Below are 24639 nucleotides of genomic sequence, written 5' to 3' on the forward strand. Positions count from 1 at the left end.
AAAAAAACAAAAGAAGTTGGAAACACTTGAGTCATGCTGTCAGAAATTAGCGCCCCGTCTCTCCACAAACACTCCCCCCTTCTTGCCTTCATTCCACTCTCTTGGTAGGTGAGAAGGGGTTTTCGGCGACAGCATCATTGGAATCTCGTCGTGCTCCTCTCCCTTCCGGAATAATGCGTTCGCTTTTAAACTCTGCCTGCAGGTACACTTCCCTGCTTGCCTTAAAGCGCACAGTCACACGTAAGTGACAATATTTCATATTATAATGTGTGGGTACCAGCAACTATACACTACCATAGGTCGGCGTAACCCTCTCCTGAAGATGCCGCGCAGTTCTGCTTAACGCGTACCAACCCTGACAGTAACTCCAATGCTTCGAACACCTTTATTGAGCCCGAAGAGCTGCGCCCGAGCCAAGCCTAATATAGACGAATAGCGTGCACTCACACTGGTCTTTTCAAACGCGTCGATGTCGGAATCATCGTCGCTCCTGCGTCGTTTTGCCGGAGGGGTGGGGTCCTCTTCCTCGCCAATGGCAGCCGCCATAGAACTCGGCCTGGCGACTTCTACTACACTCGGTCACCCGGCTTTCAGCCCCCCACCCTGAAGCTGTGCCCGCGCCGTCCACGCCAGGATCCACGCTGCGAACTTTTGCTGTTGTTATTGTTACCTTTAATATATGGCACGCACCCACTAGGGGAGATTGGCCAAGATCGCAATGGAAATAAAATGCAATGTCACTAATCCGGCTAACTTAATGCCATGTATTGACAGTTTTTTAAAAAGGAATGCAAGAAAAGTAATTGAAAAGTGAACATGTCGCTTTTTGATGGAACCGTCTGAGATAAAAAAAAACACAAATAAAATGTGAATAATAAGGTAATAACTAGGTGTTTAACACGTAAACTTTCCTACAATAAATAACTATAGTCGTGCTCAAACTGACAGACTTTATTTCGGGCACGACCCAGACAGCTCGCATCAAAACATAATATATCAAGTGCAGAAAGACCAATACGCGTAAGGGTTTCCTGTAAGTATATTTCCTCTAAGTTTTCGAATAGCATGTTATGGGACACACATGTACAGCAGGTAGTAACAAAAACTGCACGTATACTTGGTATAATTTATCGCAACCATTATCTACTTCCGTTGAAACAATACTTATCATTTACCATTCGTTATTTCTATCCTATGCTCACGTATCCTATGTTTACTGACACAACGCAAACAAGCATTGGTAAGCTTACAAGACTTCAAGGAGGAGGAACAAACTTTTATTTAAACCAGCAGTTTAGTTGGCTGGGCCTAGGCCTCCCACGTGGGGACATCGAGGTCTTGCCTCTTCGCCGCCTCGCAGGCTTGTTGGGTAGCCCTGCAAGACTTCAAAATAGATTTTTTTTAAATTGTTGCTAAAAAAGAGTCTAATAATTTTGTAAGTTATATACAAGAAAAATATAAGCTAATAGGTATGCAGAGTTTTTACAATTACAACACTTGTAAGGCTATAAAAAAATAACTTAGACGAAGAACAATAATTTCTGAACTAGCCAACCTAAAACCCACTGGGAGTAAATATGATACACGCCAGCATGATCGTTGGTTAGTGCCTCGTTCACGTACTTACTATGGTGACCAGATGCTACGCAATGTTATTCCAAAGATGTTAAATTATCTTAGTGGTATTGATATGAATACAGAAAATATGACTTCGATAGACGCTATTGCATTGTTTTTATAATTTTAATGCTAATTTATACTCGCTATTTATACCCGCTGGATACCCGCTTATTCACTGTAATCCAGTTATACGTCTTTTCAACATGCGTATATATTTCCATTTTCCCTTCTATTTTGCGATGCTTTATCAATAACTATTGTTTCCTGTTAAACTTTATTTTTTTTCTGATAATTCTGAATCATTGTTATTGTGAAAGTTAGTATATCTCCTGTTTGGTATATTATGTTTTCTTTACTATTACATGTCACTGCTTTGCAGCCCTTTTGTAGGTAGTGGGAGCTAGTCAAGCTGCTATTATGCAGCTTTTACTCCCGCCGTCCTTCATGTATGATACATGACAATAAAGATTCAATTCAATTCATTATCTTTCGAAATTGTCTCTTCGGCAAGAGAGGAGGAAATGGTTGAATGACTATACATCATCGCATGACACACAGATTTTGGTAAACTACACTATAGTCTAGAAGGTGCCATCCTTCTCAATGTCCTAACAACGTGAGTTTTCCTCGTTATATTACAAATTGTATATATGAATTTTAAATAAACAGGAACTTTTATTGCTCCCAACGTGGCTTTTCAACGTCAGAATATAATCAGTTAAGGGAGGTACTCCAGTATTTTGATCTTTCTCATCTTTTATTTAACGTACACTTCCACTGTGCGATAAAGCACGTGTGTGTCTACGCAGACGCCATTGCTTTCTTTGCGTCTGCGAGGGACGTTTACTCATTGCATCGAACACTAAAATTACATTTCAAAACACTTCAAGCTTCATTTACGGATATTCGAATGCCACTAAATGTTTACTGGTTGGTTTTGATTTGAATGTACCGGTTAACACCTAGGTGGTGTAATATATGATGCAGAACTGAGCTGGCTTAATCACATTCGAATGGAACGATTGGCGCAAGTCGAGGCTTACAAGCAGCGATGTGCATCGGTACAAGGAATGCTCGTAGCATGCGCCACTTGAAGATGACGGATGGGGGAAAGGTTACGCTCAACAATACTTGTGTGCAGGACACAAACCTTGGCGCCAGCATCGTAAAGAAACTTGACTCCGGTGGTGGTGTTGGCGATGTAAAAAAAGGCGATTGGAGTGTCGAGATAACCACTCGTCGCCATTACTGGTCCCTTTCGTCGTTTTCCGGCCAGGCACACGAGTGTGTGCAGCGCCGAAACGCATGCTGGTACCAGTAAAATTGAGTGCCGCGTTGCGGGCTGAGTGAATGGTTCGGGAACGGGGATCGAGCGCGGCAGTTGACGTGACGTGTGTAGGATCGCCTGGAGGATCCAAAGCTCATTTTGGTTGGGTTTGTGGATGCACAGAAACAAAAAGTTGTCGGAGGCTGTTGAAGCCTTGGCGCAGTGCCACGATATCGTTAGGTGAGGCAGACTGAGATGGGCAGAGCGGCGAAACCACAGAAACGCCAGGAACACGTGCCGATGAGACAGCTGGTGTGACGGGAGAGCATCCGGAAACCTGCAGGATTTTGTAAGCGTGGAAGCCAAAGCCGACATCGAGAGGTCTGACACCACGGCCAGGATCACATGAACGGACGCTAGTATACGCTGCAGGAAAAGCTCCTGCAGCTGGTGGTTCACAAGTTGCTGCTCGGTTTCTTAACAGGGCTTGCAAGTGACGCAGTTGCGTAGGTCGGCGGGCAACGAGTTGTAGACGTTTACGTTCGGACAGTTAAGGTCCGCGCAAAGGGCGATGGAACAAAAAAATTCAAAGCCCTTCCACTACTGTGAAGAGGGAAGCCAGCGAAGCTGCGACTATGGTGGACCTGCTGCAGTGAATATTGCCCCCACGATGCGTATGGGCGTATGGTCGTTGGGCATCGCACAATTGAACGTCTATCATGAACGTTTCGATGTCTTTCGTATGTGTTGCAGGGTGAACGTACACAGTCGCGATCACCGTACCGTCAAAGCGTTCTATTAAAAACGGCTACGCCAATCGCTGCACACACAAGTGCTAACGCGTTCACGTGGTCGCCAGTGTGACCTACGTCACGTAATGAAGAAGCAAACGTAAGATCCGGCGAAAACCGCGGTATAATACACACTTTTTTTTACAATCCTTAGTTTGAAAATGCCACAAGTCCGGCGTTTTCATACGACTCCACGAGGTGGCGCGACGTGTCTGAAATTGTTGTACACTTCACTTCCCGTTTTCGACGGGCGCAATCTCCTGGAACCTAGCCTATAACAGCTTCACTGTAAAATTTTAAGCGTAACGTTAAGAGACACGAAGAGAGCGGTGTAGATAAGAGAGCAAACGGGGATAGCCGATATTCTAGTTGGCATTAAAGGGTAAAATGGAGCTGGGCAGGCCATCTAATGCGTAGGGTGGACCATTAGAGTTACAGAATGGGTGCCAAGGTAAGGGAAGCGCAGTCGAGGACCGCAGAAAATAAGGTGGGGTGATGAAGTTACTTCTTCTTCTTCTTTCCGGGGTTTTACGTGCCAAAACCAGTTCTGATGAGGCATGCCGTAGTGGAGGGCTCCGGATTAATTTTGACCACCTGGGGTTCTTTACCGTGCCCTACAACGCAAGCACACGTGCGTTTTTGCATTTCGTCTCCATCGAAATGCGGCCGCCGCGGCCGGGATTCGATCCCGCAATCTGGTGATGAAGTTAGGAAATTTGCAGGTGCAAGTTGGAATCAGCTAGCGCAAGAAAGGGCAATTGGAGGTCGCTGGGAGAGGCCTTCGTCCTACAATGGACATAAATATAGGCTGATGATGAAGACATTCGGACAGCATGGTGCGCTCGAGAACGATCGCCTTAAGAATGTCGTTTTCGTTTATCCGGAGTGGATTGGAGAGGACATCGTTCACTTCCAGCGCGACATAGCTAGGAAGGAACGACTGGATGTGAGCCAAACTGGATGTTGAGAAGTGGTAGGGTGTAGGCGGAACAGTTCTTCAGCTTGTACGAACCAGACTTCTGGGTTGTTGCACCCAGATAGGAGGAAGCCGAACGATGGCCGCTTAAACGGCCAGTGGAAAGGGTGAGGTGGACGCGGTTTCTGCGTTGGAAGTGTTATGTTCCGCCATTCAAGGTCATCACTGTGCTTTTACCCTTGCCAGGGTAAAAGCCAGTCTGCTTTATCGGTGCTGCTGCTCGAGAGACTTCGTTTTCCTCTGTCCAAGGGCACCAACATAGGCCTAATGGCCCGACTCCTCGGTGCGGGCGCTACCCACTGAGGAGCAGACAAAAAAAAATGCGGCAGAACTCATTTCAGTTTTTCAGCTTCCTCTCTTTATGCAAACACATTTCATTAGCTGTAGGTTTAGTGGTTGTCTAATGAGTATTTCTGTGTTTCGCATGTATTAGAATGGCGAAATTAGAGCTCGCGCAGTTGCTGGAGCTTCCTCGGGACGTTTATTTCAAAAAGTTGCATTAGAGTGCGTGCACTTGAATAAAAGGATCCTAATTGGCCGCGTTGACTTCATCTTGACACTTGCATAGCCTAGGAGACGTCGAATCAGTGTTATATTGAGTCGTAAAAATACAAGCGTCAATGACAGGCGATGACACGCGCTTTATTAGCATAGTAGTTTATTCGGACATTTATAAAAATGTCCAGGGGCACTGAGGCTAAAGGCAGGGCTTTGCCTGATGATGGTAACCTTATTCTCAAAGTGACACGTAGTGAACTTTTAGTTCAATTCGCTTTATTTCATGTTCAATCGTAATATAAGCGTTAAGGCAATGAAGGCCATATTCGACGATAGATTCACAAGTCAAAAGCGCTCCAATAAAATGTCAAGTATTTACGCCAATGGTTAAAGAGGATTCGCGGGGTGGTATTGTGTATGCGCAAGCTGACAATTTCTGTAAGCGCTGTTTTGGGGGCTTTCGGCTCACGCTTTATCAGCGTCAGTAAGAGCAGCAAATAAAAAATGTGAATACGTATGCACGCGCTGATAGAAGCAGACACTCAACAAAGCGAACCACATGCTTGGGTTTCACTGATGTGATTTGTATCAATTTGAACACGAAGGGGCGGGGGCCTTAGTGGAGAACTTCCAATTACAGGTGACGCGGACATCGATGAGATGGAAGGGGCTTGTTGCTGGCTTTGACTTTCACGAAGTCATCGATGCGGGCTGTGAAGTGGCGTGGTGGAAATGGCTTCGCCAGTGGCTTCTGCGCCTGGAAAAAAAAAAGATGTTTAGGATTGTAAAAGAACGAACAAAGGCTTAACAAGTCCCTGTAGCGGTGAAACCAATACGGTCTGTGTTCTAAAACGACTATCTTCCCCACACTTCCCATCGACACAAGAAAGGGAACGGCAGCGCCTGTAGTGCTGGTAGTTCAACTATAAGTGTCACTGGGCTTCATGACGCACCACGTAAATCATCGATAAACACTTTTGTAGCCCGGTAATTCTGACCACAACCCTAAATCACCGTGTCAAAGGTGCGTTTCCAAAGCAACTCCTTGTCGTAGCCATCACACAAGATTGTTTTTGTGGTGCAGTTTCTTCTTAAGCCGAGGGACAGCGCTGTGCTCCATTAAAGGGTCAGTGGCTGGGGGTCGTTAAACGCATACATAGCTTTAATAGATAAAGAACTCTAAATAAGCTGCAGTACACAACGTAAATGCTCGTTAGATCACGCAGACTAACTGACTACTTTTCACTAAACCGTTTCAATGGAGAATCCGTCAGAAAACATTACTGTCAGCATCATGAAATCGAGGATGAGCATTTAGTAGAGGCTTCTTTAAACACACGGCTGTTCGTTTCGTGATAGTGAGAAGCTTCAACAGTGGTCTTTACCCCTGATCCTGACCTTTACGCTAAGGCAGCTTCATCATCACCATAATTGATGACCCATCCTATGTCTGCAAAATTACTTTAAAATGCAACACCTAATGCTCACAACCACACGCAATGAATCCAAGGTAAGCATATGAGGAATTCCTTGTTTCACTTGAAATGTAGAAAATTATAAAATAAGGGAAAGTCAAAATGGACGAAAAAAAACTTGGCGCAGCTGGAAACTAAACACACATTTCTCGCATTACGCGCGCGATGCTCGACCAATTGAATACCACCGTCCCGCCTTCCCATCTACTTTATTGGGTATTTGTGCATGCTCGTGCATTACACATACACAACTACCCAAAAGAATTTGTAAGGCAGTCTCGATGCAATCCCCCAGAACCACACCTTCCAAGCAAAGCGTGAAGTTAGAAGTTCTAATGGGGCAGCGCGAAAAAGCTTGACCAATGTGCCTAGCTCAGTATACCCCAGCTCTTGAAAGCGAAGAAGCTATATCGTGCTTCCTGTTTCAACAACTGGAGCGAACTTTTATGAAGTTCAGCAGTACCCAAGGCAGCTCACAGACTGCTGCAGAAATATTTCATGCAGTGTTCATGGACTAGTTGAATACCCAAAGTCAGGTCACGAGAAGGAGCTAGTGGTGTACCAGGTTGCATCGCGATAACTCTCGGACACCCTGCTAAGTTGTACCGCAGGACAAAAGCTGTTCGAGTGTTCCCAAATTGCAGCTTCTCTGCGTCACGCCGACGGCCTTCATGTAAACAGCAGAATCTTAGACAGCGTGACACAGATCACAAAGAATCACAGGACACAAGGCTCTGTCCTTTGTCTCTTTTCTATGTCATGTTGTCGTGCTGTTGAGAATTGTGCTGCTTGAGAAGACGTACTAAATAGCCCGAATGAACACGCTGTTAGCCTTTATGCATACGTCACTGCACACAGCTCAACTCATTTTCCCACCGTCCCTCTGCATACACCAATCTTGTTTTTGCCATCCTCATTCTATCGGCTCTGCATAATAAATCCCTTTACCAAGTTAACTCCTTTTCAACAGGAGAGCTCTGATGTTATCCTTACTAACTTGTCCTTATCTTCGCTACTGTTTTGCATCTCTGCATGCGTAGCCTTTTTCTGTGCAGTTTCTCTGAATCGGATTTAAGGACCATCATGATTAGGCGCCGAATTTTTCGCTTTTATGGACAGGTTTTAGACGCTGTTTTTTATGTTCGAGTGTCATTTTCATGTTCAGTGACGAGTACTAATTCTAGGATTGCTTTTATTACCTTTAGCTTTTATTCCGAACTGTTGAATTTCTCCCGGCCGCAAAACGCATCTTACCCTAACGTCAGAGTTCATGGCAAGGCATGCAAAAATTTCAATTTAGGCGTGCATACCGTTCAGACTGGAGGGTCTGCAGCCTCTTGGTCTTGCTTGGGCAGCAAGTAGCGTACTTGGGGCAGCTCTACTTCTTTTCCGTCCAAATCGTTGCACATGAGCTGAAACATCAGGGCGCGCTTGCCCGGGTCGATCTTTTCCTTCGACACGTCCTGCACCACTTCGCTCATGCTGCGAAAAGAAAAAAGGCACTGACTTGAAAATGCAGGGTAGTCTGGCAACATGTGAAGGCAGGGCTCCGAGATGTAGTTGAGTTTCCAAACAGCTAGCGCGCTGGTATCGTGCCGGGCCCAAATTGGACCTTTTCATTCCCAAAAGTGTGTTCATTGTTATGGTGGTCGATAACATTAAGAAGCTTTACAAAGAGCACACAGATAGCGAACGCTACCAATCCTGTATACAAAAGACCATAGGCTCCTCGCAGGTGCAACGCCATCGACACTATATTACGAGTGATGCACCAATGTCCCTGTATCGTACGCAAACGGCTTGGATCTTGCATTGCTAAAAGCTCCATGTTCGCCATCACGACCAATCCATCATTGTTCTTACGGGCCTTTTAAGGGGAGGAAATTGTTTACGAATACGAGCTTCGATCCTTTTTACTGGGTAAACTCAGTGAACAAGAAAGTTCAGTTTCTTTATATTTACAAAGGACATTCAATGACAATTTATAAGGATTTATAGATGGGTTGATGATGAATCATATTGGCTTTAATTATACGCTGCTAAATTTTCCGACATATAAGCACGCTTTTTCTTAGCGCGTATAGACTGCGTAGCCAATTTTTGTTATATGCCTGGCTCTGGAAAGCATGCCCCTACTTTGAATGCACTTATATAAGACATCTCGTTATCTATGACGTCTATACACTCCACACTGACAATTTTCATAGGATGTATGTAGATTCTTTACAAATTTTTAGGTTATATGCTTTTATTCACAGTCGATAGACCTTTGTGACTGTCAATACAGTTTATCGAATATGCAAACTAAGAAACCATCGGTCCATATATGGGGACTTGCACTTTATCAGTCATGGATGATGGGCTACTCATTGTGCCGGAGACGCCAGCTTCTTGTACTTTCGTAGTCGCGGACATAAGCCTCGTGCAGCCTTTGCCCGCAGCTTACTTCATTACAGCCAGCGGGTGCTTCACACGGTAATCCTAAGCATAGCGGCAATTCAATGCAAAATTTCTGAAGAGGCCTATTAGAGGCCATTAATGTACCCACAACATTCTGTAGACTATGCCTATACATTTATGGCCTTGCACTTTTTTTAACTGTACACAATTTATGACAGTTCATTGACTATGGCCTATTAGTCATCAGTCATATAGGCTAGTACTTTTAATCATTCACTGGCTATACAGCGTCTGCAAATTCTAACAAAGATAGACACAGGGACGCCTAGAAGCCTGTATTATGCCTGCGCAGTCTTTAGACCATCCTGGTCTATTTGAATGGTCCGATCTCTAATACAGGCAGTGTTGGCGGCGCTGCTGAGGATCTTTGTGCAATCATGATGCTTCAGCCTTCTAATGCTTAGACTGCCCATCCATCTATTTATTGGTGTCCTGTAGCTGTAACAAGAGTACCAACAGTATACGCTGCACGACGTCAAACCTGATGTACGGAAGGCACTTTTTCAAACATAAGTCAGCTGGAAGTTGCGTCAAACACACACGCCCTTGCGATCCGACAATATAAATTCTGGTGGCAATCATTGTCATTTTGAACTTTCTTAAGGTGCTTTGCGTATGAGGAAAGGCTTTTACGCCTTACCCCACTGAGTGTATGCAGAACCGACAGAGGCAGAAGCACCCGTTCGGCACGTGATGGAATGCGCTAGTACACCGCTAGTAATGAACAATATGCGATTAGAAGACATGCGATTGGTATATACACCATTAAAGTTTGTACATTAATTTGTCGGAATGTGTGAATGCGGAAATGCTGCAAGTAGATGCACGAGGCAAGGGCTGTAGTGTTTTCGTGAGTTTTCAAAAAGCAAGTGTTCAAGCGCGCTCTGTTAAGTAAGAAATATGGAGCTGCCCAAGAAACTGTCGTACAGGAGAGGTAAGTAAGGAACTTTTGCTTTTAGCTTCCTACAGTGAGTGTTAACACCACTAACTCAAAAACATGAGGTACCACCCTATACGCTCTCGTTTTGTCATATCTGGCGCCTACAATTCGAATGTCACGAGTAGCTTCTATAAAACCACAGTCGACATCAATCACGGCAAGTTAAAGCAAGCGAACAAACACTTAACAAGTCCTCGTTATGCAGCAATAAATATGATTTCTTGCAAGTTTCCCTATCCCTGGTAACGGACAAAGCAAATAACTAAGGGACAAAGCAGAGCATATATGGCTAAGTAAATTTAGTCATGTGCTCTGGCCCCAATCTTCTCTTAAATATTTTTTCGTGGCACGTCGCGGTTCATTCCCGTCGAAGCCACGACAAGAACGGTTTGTCGAGGTGCTAACTCTTATTGAAGCAATTGTCTACATAGCAGAAACAAGCAGGATATTAGCAATATTGTTATTAAAAAACCGTCAGCCCTTCCACTGGGGCGGAGATGGAAGGCCAGCGAAGCTGTACTATGGTGGGAATTATGTATTTACAATTATGACTATTAACATGCGATGGTGTAATTGGTTATTTGAACTATTAAAGAATGAGAAATACATATGATCCGGTGGTTTTCATTTATTTAGTGACCACAGGGACCACGGCTTTATGGTGGCTAAGGTACACTGTCATAGGGTGTACAGCAAAGGTTGGCACGTTCTTCATAAACACGTCACCAACGCCGCGCGCGTTCGGTGTAAACGCGGGCAAAACGCCGCCACCGTCGACAACAGTTCTGCGCGTTGTTTGTGTGACCGCACACAACCGCTGTCAAAACGCTGGCATGAGCAAGCGCGCCAGCAGCAGCAAGCGAAGGTTCATGCGGTCTATCGCTTCTACGGAAACTGAGAGGCGAAAGCACAGCGCATACAAAGGTAGGAGCCGTGTTGCAGATCGCTTTCAAAATACGGTGCGTGCGACCGCCCGACGCCGCGAAAAGTACAAGTTGCTCGCAGAGCAGAAGCCGCAACCCCTCCCTCCCACGCTGCCTTCCCGCTGTCCTCCTTTCGCGTGGGAGATTGAGGCGCCAGTTCCCCTTGCGCCCGGTTGCAAGATACGCATTTGGTGCCGCAGCTAAATGTCGCCTCCCCTCCCTCCTTCCCGTCCCCCCCTCCGCCTTTCCGCACGAAGGAAGAAGTGGCGTTTGCTCTCCGCCGTGCGTTCGCTTCCCGTGAAAGCGCGCGTCCCTCGCGCGCTTTCACTCGCACATACAGCATACGGCCAAGGAGAGTTTTTTTCTACGTCCGTACGCGACCATCGAAGACTGAGCCCATAACAGCTTCGGTGTAAAAAAAAGAAATATCACGTGACGATGTCTCCATACTGGAATACCACTCCACTTCCCGAACTCAGCGTCGCTAATCTCGCATAGACAAGTTACACTGATAAAAAAACTTGGAGGATGCTTAAGCTTCGCATTTAAAAGTGGACCGCGATAGTCTTACATTAGCTGATTCCATGGCTCGCGCTTGCTAACTCAGGTCATCCCAAACCTAACTTTCTGATGTCACAGAATGGATGCAGCCATTTAGTAACTCTAATGGTCAACCGGTTATCTGCCCTACGCATTACATGGCCTGGCCAGCTCTGTTTCTTTTTACAGCGCAGCTTTCTTCGTGGCGGAACGTCGACAGAAAACAGCGGTTGACCGATCCCGGTGGCTGTGCAGGGTAGAGAAATGGCTCATACTCCATGTGAGGCAGGGGCTACAAGCAGTGACTCATCGCAAGCAAAAAGGGGTTTGTGTGTGAGCTTCCGCGCAACAAAATTACGCGCACTCGTATATTAAAATTACAATCCGACGCTATTAGGTCCCTAAGTTGTGCGTAAGTCGTAATTTACGAATTTTCTGACGCATTTTGCTTTGAGAAATTCAATTAGTTCAGTAACGCCTATGCGCCACCTTGTGGGCCTGCGTGGTTGTGGTTCAGGATGACTTTTCTGCCTGACAACACCGCTGACGGCGGACGCCGACACCGGATTTTCTGCGACACCGGGCCATAACGCGTTAAAAATAAAACGGCTGTACTTACGTCATCCTAAGACGTTTCGGCGGTGGGGCCATGAAGTTGGCGTACAACAAGCGGGATCCCTCAGACAGTATGACGATTTCGACTTCGAACTCATTCTGCGAAAAATGAAGTAGAACACATACATTGTGCCACTTATTTAACACTGGCCAAAAGCACATAGGAAAGCTGTAACAAATAGACGATAAGGTTATAGACCTTGGAACACCTTTCGATGGTGCTGCTGCCACTACGTCCCGCCCCGCAAGCTGTACATTCATCGCGAAGGTGTACAAGTAAAGGAACTACAATGTACATAGATAGCACTGACACTGATAAATTAATTTCTCGTAGAAAAGCATACGCTGCAAGCACAATGAAAATGTAAAGCACGGTGAAAAGCTGCGTATGTAATCCAAGGTAGAAACGGTGATGGGACAATGCGGGAGGTAAGTCCAGCGACAGATAGCGTACGAACACACAAAATTTGCGATGGTGTCCCCTCGATTCTTCTAACCGATCGAGGGATAGCCTATATAATCGTGTCAGTGAACGTAACATGGACAAGAATGTGGTTATTTTCAAGGTTAATTTTGCCTCCAATTATGTTGACACTCGCAATATGTACATTTATTTTCAGCAACGAAAAAGAAATCTGCGTTGTTCACTTAACCTGAAGTCCCCCCCCACCCTCCTTCCACCCCCCCCCCCCCTTTTTTTGCATCTTCATTTTCTTGCTTAGCGTTCAGAACTTGAATCAGCCGATCTGCCATAACTTACAGGCTGATCGTCAACATCTCTGTCGCTGCTGGTACTTAGCGGCTATGTATTTCTGCTGCTATGGGCACAAGGCCATGTGCTTGCTTGGTTCCGTAGAGAATTTCACCCGAGAGAGAATGCAAATTTAGCCGAAGTGTTTCGGCAAAATTAGCCGAAGCGGCTATGTATTTCTGCTGCTATGGGCACAAGGCCATGTGCTTGCTTGGTTCCGTAGAGAATTTCACCCGAGAGAGAATGCAAAATTAGCCGAAGTGTTTCACGTACACCGAGATCTTTTAAACTTCAGATGTTCGAAATAAACCTGCTTTACTACAAGATCCCACATTGCACTGCTGTAGCTGTGGACTGACACCTCTTATCCATCCTTTGCTCTGACGCTATCGCACCGAATATCTAAAATACTTATTGGCACATGCCTACTGGTTATAGCACGTTGTCGTCAGGACAGTTAGATGTAAGCGCTAATAATTTTAGGCACGAACTAGAATAAGCACGGCTTATGCTATTAGGCGGTACCTGATGTAGCAACGAAAACAAACATGTGTAGGATTTAATTTATTTTGCATACATGTTTTCGAAAACGTTTCTTTTGTGGCCTTCTGGCAAGAGACAGAGGTGCTATCTCTTATCTTTAGTCCAATGCACAGCAAAATAATAAAGAAAAAACACCGCCCAAGATGTCCGTACAGATGGTTAACCAGCGAAGCTGAAACGTGCGACCCCGGTGTTTGCAGTGGGTTAATCCCGACGCTGTATTGAAGCGTTTCTCAATTCTTCGTTAGCTGTTTTTTTTTTCTCGTGGAACGCAAGCGCTAATGGCGGGCGGATGCTGCTAACCACGACGCCGAGCTAACTCGAGATATCGAATGGCGAGCCGAGGAGCCGGCGTTGCGGGCAGAGCAGATACGACGCAGAGAACGACGTACGGCGCAACCAATGGAGACCTTTAGCGAAACATGGGACGAACGGTTTTAGGGGCGAAGCTCCTTAAAGCGGCACCCGTTCGTCCCTCGTCGTAGTCGTAGTGCGTAACCAGTCTTACGCTTTGACCTGCAAGGTGGTGCCGGTGGGAGATTTCTCCTGTGCGTTGTTGAACAATAAAAAATTCGCAGCGTGCGCGTTAACTAAAAGCCGAATTCTTCTGTCTCTCATTCCCCATTAGCAGCCATTGGCATGTTCCAGTAGGAAACGTTAGTAGAAGTAGAAGTGTAAGTGTTAGCTAAAAGCCGACTTCTGCTGTCTCTCATTCCCAGTAGCAGCCATTGTTTACCTCCAAGGTAGTGCCTCGTGAGATTTTATGAATTGTTTAATAGATGGCGTTGTGTGTCCGTATATGTATGTATACCCATATATATATATATATATATATATATATATATATATATATATATATATATATATATATGTATACGTATAGTATAACCGGAAGCCGACTTCCGCTTCCGGTTCCACTTCCGGTTCCGCTTCCGTTTCCACTTCCGGTTCCGGTTCCGGAAGCCAGCTTCCGGCTTCCGGAGAACGCTTCCGGCGTTTTATGAAAAAAAAAAAATTCCGAAAGTTGTGTCCGTAGCGCAAACCAGGGACCCCTCGCTTCCGAACGCGCGGCGTTAACCACTACGCCACGAAGCGCACATAGACACACGCACCACGATGGCGATAAATACTCAACATTAACGAAAGGCCGCGTTTCTAGCGCGTTTCTAACGCGTTTGTGCTAGCGCGTTACGGCCCGTGTAAGAAGCTGGTGTAAGACGCTGTGGCCTCTCCGCCTTACATTCAACGCGTTTCGAACGCGCTGCCCAAGGCGGTGGCAAGTCAAGTTCAATCGAGGAGCGTTTATGAATACGAGGGGTATACTCTCTCAGCAGTCATGTGATGGCGTCGGCAAACGCGGTGCACGTTCCGGCATGTGTAAATGGCTGCGTAAGACGCTGTGGCCGCTCCCCCTTACTAGAGAGTACTGCACGTTTCTAACGCGTTTGTGCTAGCGTCCCCTTAAGCGGGAGATCCGATGATTCCCTCCGGAGCTTCGCCCACTCATCATCATTCACCCCGTGGATATGCTGTGATTTTTTTCGTTTCTCCAAGCCATATACAGCTTTCGCTGTAAAAAAAATGGGTACCGGTCCGGGACAGTGGCCTTTGTAAACTCGGTGGAAATGCATTTCCACTCAACGTGAAAGCTGGGGAAGTGCGAAACAGCAATTCGCAGGTGTTTGCCTTGTGTTTTTCTTGTGTTTATCGTGTTTTATCCTGTGTTTATCTTGTGTTTAGCAATCCATCATCTGTTTTTGACACCTAAGGCACAACTGGTGGGAAACCACCACGCACATAGAGCCAAACCTACACGCACATGGAGCCAAAACCTTTACTGATGATGGAAGCGAATTTAACGAATATTTGTTAATTCCATTAATTCATGACTATTCCTATCTTTCAAATTATTCTAAATCATGTTAGTTTATTCTGAACCGGTTTTGATCAATTCTGCACTTGTTTTGGCCCTGTGTTGAAAACTTGGTTTGCGCGTGACCACGACGACGTGAGATCACATTACACGATTTTCACGAGTTTCTGTTAATTAATGCGCTTAATGCTTGATTATTCCTATGTTTAAAGTTATTCTGAATCGTGTTTATTTTGAACCGGTTTTGATCAATTTTGCACTTGTTCCCTGTTTTGAGAACTTGTTTTTGCGCGTGACCTTTCTTCTTTCTTCTTTTTGGGATTTTACGTGCCAAAACCAGTTCTGATTATGAGGCACGCCGTAGTAGAGGGCTCCCGATTAAGTTTGACCACCAGGGGTTCTTTAACGTGCACTACAACGCAAGCACACGGGCGTTTTTGCATTTCGCCTCCATCGAAATGCGGCCGCCGCGGCCGGGATTCGATCCCGCGATCTCGTGCTCAGCAGCGCAACGCCTTAGCTGACTGAGCCACCCCGGCGGGTTTTCTTGCGCGTGACCACGACGACATGAGATCACATTGCACGCCGACAGCCCGGGCCCCTAAAGTGCTTCGCAAAAACTATTTTGGTAGCCTTCGCATACTTCGTATGAGCTACAACAAACAGCAGGTTTAGAGGGCCCGCATTGATGAAGCTATGTATCGGGATCGCTTCGTCGTACAAGCTTTGTTCTTTACCTTCTCGTTCTTTATACCTTTCTTCGGCGCCCATTCAAGGTGCTTAAGATCAGCGGTTCTTGCTAACGAGCTATCGTACTTCAAAAGTACTTTCATACCTTACAAAGTTATGTTTCTCTTACGCCGTCCCTTAAGGCCACCTTTCTTCCAGGTGTATCTGATAGGTCTTCAATGCGGAATGATTGACATTTCGTTAACTATCCTTCAAATCTATAGCTTCTGGCATGGTAATCGCGCCCTTATTATCTCGCATAAAAATTTGTCAGACTCAGGCACATAATCAATAAATCAATAAATCAATCTATCAATCCGCCCTACGTACCTTGAAATGCTCGAGGAAGTTCTGAAGGGTGAGCTCGCCTTGAATGTCAAGGCTTGTCCACAGGGAAAACTCAAGGTCACGAAACTGTTGCGGGAGAATCGAAAGGACAGTGCATTAGGCTAAGCTGCGCGCGTTGAATTCACTCGACTTCTGCATAGCACAGACATGCCACGCATGAGTACACCACTAAACCTTTGAAAAAAAAATTGGGTTGTGCTTCGCTTGCCACAACCACGATCTGATTACGAGGCACACCGTATAATGGGGGGCCTCCGGATTAATTTTGACCCCCTGGGGCTCTTTAACATGCACCTAAATGTAAGCGCACGAGCTTTTTCGCATTTAGCCTCCATCGAAATGCGGCTGCCGTGGTCGGGATCGAAACCCCGACCTCGATCTTACCAGCGCAACGCCATCGCAACTTGGCATCCGCGGCGGTTCTAAAGTAGCCTTTGGGCCAAACGTAATACGCAGCCCACTTGTAACATGATAGATTACGTAATCATCGCACCATGTCCTCTGCAGTGTTGCCATTTTAGCAATCTTGGTTCTAGATTTAGCGACTTTCTTGACTGTTAAGCGACAATATTTTCTTTTTATCGACCGGTGACTTTTCTTAGCGACGTGAAAGAACGATTGGCGAAATTTTAGCGACTTTTCATGTTCCCTTTCATGTGCCAACCAAGTGCCTTTTCATCCTAGGAAAATCATATTACTCGTGTTCTTTTGAATCCTGCCACCATTTGCAACCTCAAAATCTAAAGGTAAACGCAGAATTTCTTGTGACATTATCAGTATTTATATTCGTAGACTATACGCCGACTACCCCTGCTGGTAAATTCACTGTTTATTTCTCACCCACACGGAACCAAGACAAACCTGAAACGTTTCGGTATATTATTAACGCCACGTAAGCTGTTATATAACAGTGAAGCTGTTAGCCTCTAGCTGGCCGTTATTTCTCGTGGCCAGCTCATCAAAAAAAAAAAAAAAAACGGCAGCTAGAAAAGGGGCTTGTGTTTGAGTTTCCGCCTAACAGAATTATGTTTAGTCGTATAATGGAATCACAATCCGATGCTTTCACGTGCGCAGGTTGTGCGTATGTCGTACTTTACGAATTTTCTGATACATTTTACTTTGAGAAATTCAATTAGTTCAATAACGCACTTGCACCAGGCGGAGTGCCTACAATAATGAGGATTTACGCTGTGCTAACGGTACCGCCACCCTAGCGGCCACTCAGACAGAGCTCAAATAACAGCTGGAAAAGGGCGTTGTCTTTCAGTTTCTGCGTATTATGTTTTCTCGTATATTCGAAAAACAATGCGAAGCTATCATGTCTGCACGTTGTGTTCAAGTCGTACTTTACGCATTTTCTGAGGCTTAAACATTAATTTAGTTCAATAGCGTACTTGCGCTTGGCGGACAGCCTAGACGAATGAGGATGTATGCTGCACTTCTGCTCACGTCAGTGCGCGCATCACGTACGTCACTGTGATGGTGGTGCTTGTGTGACGTCGTCTAACGTCCGCAACTGCTTCGCCGTACATCCACTTCCAAAGGGTGGAATGGAAGTGGAATATTTTAGTGTTCCAAAACATCTACGGCACCTAAAATTCACTCAGAACATTTACGACAATTATAGTGACTTCGCAGCAGAATTTACCGGAACTTTAGTGACGTCATTGTCTCACTTTAGCGACAGGCTTTAATTTTTTTTGAACTGCTGCTTAGGAGTTTACAACAATGGAATAAATAATCCATTGAACTAATTGCATCTAATGGTACATTGATTTCTGTACACTCTCCCTTCCTACAAAGATTGGGCCTGCAGTACCACCATGTTTATCTATTTGAAACTGCGTATTCCGGCCGGTTTGTGGAAACATTAAAGAGCGGCACAGGGCCGTTCCACCAAGGGGCAGAATGCACGAAGCTTCTTGTGCGTAATTACCGTTTGCCGTTGGCAGGCCCTCTTTAATGATATGTCCAGCATAACAATTGGCTGGCACCAGCACTTACCAACAGGGATAGCGTAATAACTTCTACTGAGAATAGAGGCTCATATAGGCCCCTTTTTATTTAACGTATATGTTAATGATTTAAATAAAATTGACAATGAGACTAAATTTATTTTATACGCGGATGACACTAGTCTTTTTGTTACTGCTGATAACGACATCGTCTTAGTACTGCGCACAAATTCTGTCCTCTCAAAATTACATGAGTGGTCGCTTAGTAACTACCTTCACATCAACGCTAAAAAATCTAAGGACATCATTTTCACTGACAAAAACAAAGCCGTTACTACCATAAACTTGACCATGGGGCCCCATCCTATTGAAGTAGTGGCAGAACACAAGGTGTTAGGCGTAACATTTTCGAACCATTTGCAGTGGAATTCACACATCGACATGGTTATAAAAAGCTGTCCTCAGCTATTGGCGTGTTGTTCAGGTGTCGACACATGTTCCCCTCTCCAATCCTCTTCCAACTTTATCATTCACTCTTTCGATCGCATTTGAACTACTGTTTATTAATATGGGGCACAACAACAAAAAGTAATATTAATAGGCTCTTGCTTTTAGAAAAGAAGGCCATTCGCTGTGCAAGCCTTGTCGACTATTTTCACCCAACAAAAGAACTATTTCAGAGAAACAAGATAGTTAATATCGAGCACTCATACAGCTACCGTCTTTTGCATCAGCTTCATTTTGCAGAAACAAAAACTGCTGAATTTCTAAATAGCGTGTCTAATCCTGTAGAACGTTCCAGTATTCGTTTGACAAGGGAACGCGAAAGGTGGTTGGTACCGTACCCTAGAACCAATTATCTTTTGCAATCTGTAACTCATAATGTACCAGTGCTACTGAATAAACTTGAAAAGCGTGTAAATAAAGATGTTGGTTTTTCACGAGGGCGATTGCGCAATATGTTTGTATTTGATGAATTTTATTGATACACTGTATTTATCTCGTCTTATATACGAGTATTACTTGCATGTGTTATTAGTGCATCTAGTATGTTGTGCATGTATTTCCATGTCTTGTATGTATTTGCTTATAGTGTAGGTATTTATTGTTGTGACTGTTGCTTATAGTATTGGTGTAGAGTTTTATTGATGCGTCTTCATGTATTGCCATTTAATGCTATTACTAATGCATTGACACTGCTGCCGATTATTGGCCCCCCTGGCCTCCGTCAAGCTGTATGCTTACAGCTTTTTTGCCAGGGGAGCCTTCAACACAACTTTGTATGTGTGTTGTGAATAAAATTGAATTGAATTGAATTGAATTGAATTGAATATGTATAATTATATCCTACACAGCTACAACCACGGGTCGCGTGCAGCACACAAAGTGATTGCATATTAGAAAAAAGAAGTATCAAGCTGGTATCCTGATAAATATGAGCATCAGAACTTTACTTTGTTCTTAAGCCTGAATTTGTATTAAAGGCGCAAGAATGCAAACCACTCGCCTTTTTTTTCACGGGAGCGATGGGTTCCGAAAAGCCGAAGAAAGGCAACGCCAGGTTGACGAAGCCGTTCTTGTACAGCGCCAACTCGTTGTGATCCTGAGCCAGCTGCTCAAAAGATGACATTGAGAAAAGGCAATGTATAATACTTCAATTATAAACCTATCGCAGTCACTTTATTCGGAAAAAGTGCAGCTATGGAGACAAAAAATTGTGGTTGATCCCTCTTATATAGGAATCGGTATAGAACACGAAAGTGAAACGTGTCTTCACAGAAGTAGTGTAATGTTTATTGCACATTGATATATAATGTCTATTGGTGTTTTGTGGCTAAAGCGCCCTTAGGCGTTGATGCACCCACGCTGACGCCTGGTGGCACGTCTCCTCCATCACGACTACCAACGTCGATGACCATGAGCAACCGTCGTGCATATGGAAGCTGCACTACGCTGCACACGCTAGCACAACGCGAAAGACGAAGCACGTAACTGACACACTAATACAACGCGCAAGACAAAGCACGTAACTGAATCGTCACCGAGTCAAATCAGCGCGTACAGCGCGTCGTAATTGCAGCCTCCGCGATCAACTTCAGAAACATTTTCAGAGCTAATTGCGGAGGCCACGCTCCGCTGTGCTGAGTACGGTGAACGCCACCTAGGTGGCGTTGGTAGTGCTTCTTGATGCCAGCGTCCCTTCGAATGCTGGCATCGAGGCGTCGTAGTGCTGAGACCACCGAAGCGTTCACTGTCGGTGCGCGTTAGTGTCATAATGCAGTACTTCTCTTTTATTGCGATAGCAATTATATGGACACTCAAAAGCAGATTTCTGCCGTCGGCGTCGCCGTCGCCGTCGCCGTAGCCGTCTCCGTCGCCGTCGCCGTGAGGTTCCGTATGACGTCAATGGAGATGAAATCGGCGCCGCGCGCCGAACGCTGTATGTGCGAGTGAAAGAGTTCGAGGGGCGCGCGCTTTTACGGGGAATGAACGCACGGCGGAGAACAAACGCGCGTTCTGCGCCGTGCTCCCTTAAGGGCTGCAGAAGTAGGCGTCTCTTTCCTCCTTTACAATCACCATATATGTAGAGCAAACGCGCCTTCTACCGACGCGCGAGAAGCCGTGGGGGAGGGGGGGGAGGGGGAGGGAAGGGAGGCGACGTTTAGCTGCGGCACCAAGTGCCTATTTATATCAGAGGCTCCGGCAACAGTCACCAACGCCGCACGCATTTTGACCGAACGCGGACAAAACGCCGACGGCGTCGACAACAGTTCTGCGTGTTGCCGGTGCTGCTGCATGTCCAAGTTTATACAGCTGATAAAGCTAATATCATTACTCCATATAGCTCTCTACAAATTTGCTATCGCAATTGATGCTACGCCTTTCAGGTGAAACTGCGACAACTTTTTCTGCTCGTGGGCGGCGGCACCGCCCCGAGCAAGAGCGCGGGTACACGGAGGAGTGTTAGATATATAAGGCGCGTCTGTGTAGCTCTCTGCAAATGCGTTTGTGGCGCAATGGGTTAAACGCTCGGCGATCTATCGTCGCGGACCGAGAGGTCGTGGGTTCGATTTCCAAATTTTGCATGTTTGTGGAACTTTTTCTTCTGGTTTCTTTCTTTGTATTATGTTCTATGACGTATTTACGTGACGGAAATACGTCAGTGAAGTCTTGGTGGACCCCGGCATAAAACACTTTCGTGTTAAAAAGAAGAAAAAAAAGTATCGCGGTTTCGCCCGAAAGGCGAAGCATCGATTGCGATAGCAAATTAGTAGACAGCTATACGAAGTAAGGATGGTAGTTTTATCGGCCATATAAAGTTGTAAATATTCGCTTAATAACTAAATAAACAAGCCCAGTGACACGCGCGCACAGGTAAACATGAACACATCTCCCTCGATGACCGCGGGAGCTCGTCAAAACGCTGGAGTGGGAAATCACGCCAGTGGCAGCGAGCAAACTGACCTTCGCGCTGACTCTCGCTTCAACGCGAACTAAACGTCGAAAGCGCAGTGCATACGAAGCTACCGGCACTCGGCGAAAGCCCTTTGGCCCATCGCAGATCGCTTTGAAGTTGAGGCCGCCGCGGGGGCGCACTTCAGCCGCGTCGCAGATCGCTTTCAAGATAGCTCCGTGAGCAGCAGCCTCGCAAGTAGAACGCACCCTCCCCCCCTTCCCGTCTCCGTCGCGTCCACCCCGTTGCTCGCGCGTGAATGAAGCATGTGGCCGCCTTCCTCTAAGCTGCGGTTGCTGGCTCACCCTCGCACGCCTTTACTCCCACGCACGGCGCGCAGGGACCTTTATACGAAACATCACGGCGACGACGACGGCAATGGCGACGGCAAAAATACTTGGATTGTCCATATAATTGCTATCGCTATAAAAAACATCTACCACATCTGTGCAATGCGCCATTTGTTAACAACAACAGTTATATAAAGGCATGAAAGAGCAGCGCCACATCTTAGAACGATGAAGTATTCTTTCGGAGCTATTTGCATTTATTTTATTGCGATAGCAATTATATGGACACTTGAACCGGCTTTCTGCCGTCGGCGTCGCCGTCGTCGTCGCCGTCGCTGTGAGGTTCCGTATAAAGTCCAAGGGCGATAAAATCGTCGCCGCGCGAGCGAAAGCGTGCGGGGGACGCGCGCCATCACGGAGAGTGAACGCACGGCGGAAAGCAAACGCGACCGTCGCGCGTTTGCTATAATGGTTTAGCATTAACTCGCTCCTCTCTTACATCGCCAAGTCTGGTCGGATTTATATGTTGTAGGATATGGAGCCGAAAACAGATCCCGAGGTCAATATCTGAATAAATAATTTTGCATACCACCACCGACCCCTGACTAAGAGATGCGCGCATGATACCGCAAGTCAAAAAGCGCAAGTAGCAGTTGCAACCCGTTTGGAATTGCGATGGAACAGCTCGCAGCTAACGCAAGCTATTTGCCTTCGTTGGACGGTGTGGAAGGCGTCAGGCACTGCGAGCATCTTTAGAGCGTAGAGCACCTAGCCGGTGCTGCTGCAGTGTAATTCGCATTCACACATTGTTTCTTCGAGCTCGCGTGCTGTGTTTAGCAATAAGCAATGTCCGAAGCGTGTGCTTGATTCGTTTTGGACACCTGTTGTAGGTGCTAGCTAATGCTGCAGTCGGGCAGCGAAGAGCCATTACTAAGTTAGAGCGACATTAATAGAGCGTTTGTTCGATATACTTAGGCCGGGCGCGTCGGAGTATTGGACAGACTTCTGAGTACCTGGGCCATCAACAGGGTAGGGTGACACACGGTCTGAACGTAGTAAAAGCTCTTGCACCCTTAAATGTGCTGTTTTGTCCCATGCCTAACACCTTTTGCCTTTATAGGTAATAAAATTTTACTGTACACGTGAGTGAGGTGAACACCTGCGATCAGATATAAGCCGTAGTTGAGAAATGTGTAATAATCGTGACCACCTGTTGCGCATCGACAGTTTGCCCGTGATAGCTACTAAAGTTTGTTTTCACGTCGTCCGTTTACTGTTTTATTCAATTTGTGTGTCGTCCTAGTTACTTGCCACAAAAAATTGCTTAAAGAAAAGACGGGTGGCGATGCCCCCCTTTTCAAGTTCCCGCAATATCTCGCCGACGTGACGTCACATTTTGGCGGTGTATAACTTGGGTCCAGTAAATTCTTTATCTGTTGAAATGAATTACAGTGTTTTGTTTTTTAAGAGCTATAGACGGGAAGTTTAAATTGCTTTTCCTGAGGTAGAGCGACCAAAATCTGAAAAAAAAAGCAATTAAAATTCGTGACGTCGTGCTTATGTACCGGCACTGGAGTGTCGGCGCAAAATTCAAAATTGGAACTCTGACCTTTATTTTACCTTCTAATAATCAACAACTTAACTCGAAACCACTTAACTCGAAAAAATAAACTGACTTAGTGTTTCTCTTTGGTGTCCAGTGTCAATTTCACAGCACCCTACAGTTTTCATGAGGCGTGCACTCGAACACTCGCACGCGTGCTCGCTAATGGGTCCTTCGTGCAAAAAAAATAAATTATGGGGTTTTACGTGCCAAAACCACGATCTGATTATGAGGCACGCCGTAGTGGGGGACTCCGGAATAATTTCGACCACCTAGGGTTCTTTAACGTGCACCTAAATCCAAGTACACGGGTGTTGTCGCATTTCGCCCCCATCAAAATGCGGCCGGCGTGGCCGGAATTCGATCCCGCGACCTCGTGCTCTCCTCGGTTCCGTCGTGCAGGCGACCCCTCGCTTTTGAATGCGCTCTTCCTTGGCTGTCCGGGACAGGCCACGGTCAATCCACGAAAGCCTCCCTCTAAAGCCTTAAGATGCCTCGACACAAACAGGCCTAGAAACGGGTGGTGTTGTCACCTTGTAGAGCTCGAGGCAGGCGAGACCCGCCACGAGCGAAGTGGTGGTGGCGATGGCCGGGATGATCTTGCCCGCGATGAGCTTGCTCTTGAGCCGGTCGGCCGGCTCGATGTCGTAGTTGGCGGCACGCAGGTTTGACGCCGCGACGATGAAGTCCATGTGGAAGTTAGTGTCGTCGTCCTTTTCGAACTCCAGAGTCGTCAGTGTCACATCCCTGAGTTGCTCCTGAACAGGCAGCTCGTCCAGCAGTTGCGCCAAGCGCTCCTCGTCTAAAAAGACACGAGAAAGAAGGAAGGAAGGAATGAAGGAAGGAAGGAAGGAAGGAAGGAAAGGAAGGAAGGAAGGAATGAAGGAAGGAATGAATGAATGAATGAAGGAAGGAAGGAAGGAAGGAAGGAAGGAAGGAAGGAAGGAAGGAAGGAAGGAAGGAATGAAGGAAGGAAGGAAGGAAGGAA

General features: G+C 46.0%; 3 protein-coding genes across 3 annotated transcripts in view; 1 reads left to right on the plus strand and 2 right to left on the minus strand.

Annotated features, from left to right (window-relative positions):
• LOC119450435 (ubiquitin-like modifier-activating enzyme 1) overlaps positions 1-546 on the minus strand; it is a 46693-nt gene extending 46147 nt beyond the window's left edge. The window contains 1 exon segment of the mRNA XM_049666499.1: positions 448-546. Within this exon segment, the coding sequence (XP_049522456.1) occupies positions 448-546 (99 nt within the window).
• The window catches only part of LOC119450432 (sialin-like), a 233203-nt gene that overhangs the window by 195001 nt on the left and 13563 nt on the right, over positions 1-24639 (plus strand). The window lies entirely within an intron of this gene.
• LOC119450434 (ubiquitin-like modifier-activating enzyme 1) overlaps positions 5548-24639 on the minus strand; it is a 50039-nt gene continuing 30947 nt past the window's right edge. The window contains exons 21-26 of the mRNA XM_049665869.1: positions 24185-24453; positions 19812-19916; positions 16332-16415; positions 12110-12204; positions 7938-8109; positions 5548-5909 (exon numbers count right to left, since the gene is read on the minus strand). Of these exons, the coding sequence (XP_049521826.1) occupies positions 7941-8109; positions 12110-12204; positions 16332-16415; positions 19812-19916; positions 24185-24453 (722 nt within the window). The 3' untranslated portion in view covers positions 5548-5909; positions 7938-7940. The remainder of the gene's footprint in view (positions 5910-7937; positions 8110-12109; positions 12205-16331; positions 16416-19811; positions 19917-24184; positions 24454-24639) is intronic.

This window comes from Dermacentor silvarum, chromosome 4 (genome assembly GCF_013339745.2).
Source record: "Dermacentor silvarum isolate Dsil-2018 chromosome 4, BIME_Dsil_1.4, whole genome shotgun sequence".
Lineage (NCBI taxonomy): Eukaryota > Metazoa > Arthropoda > Arachnida > Ixodida > Ixodidae > Dermacentor > Dermacentor silvarum.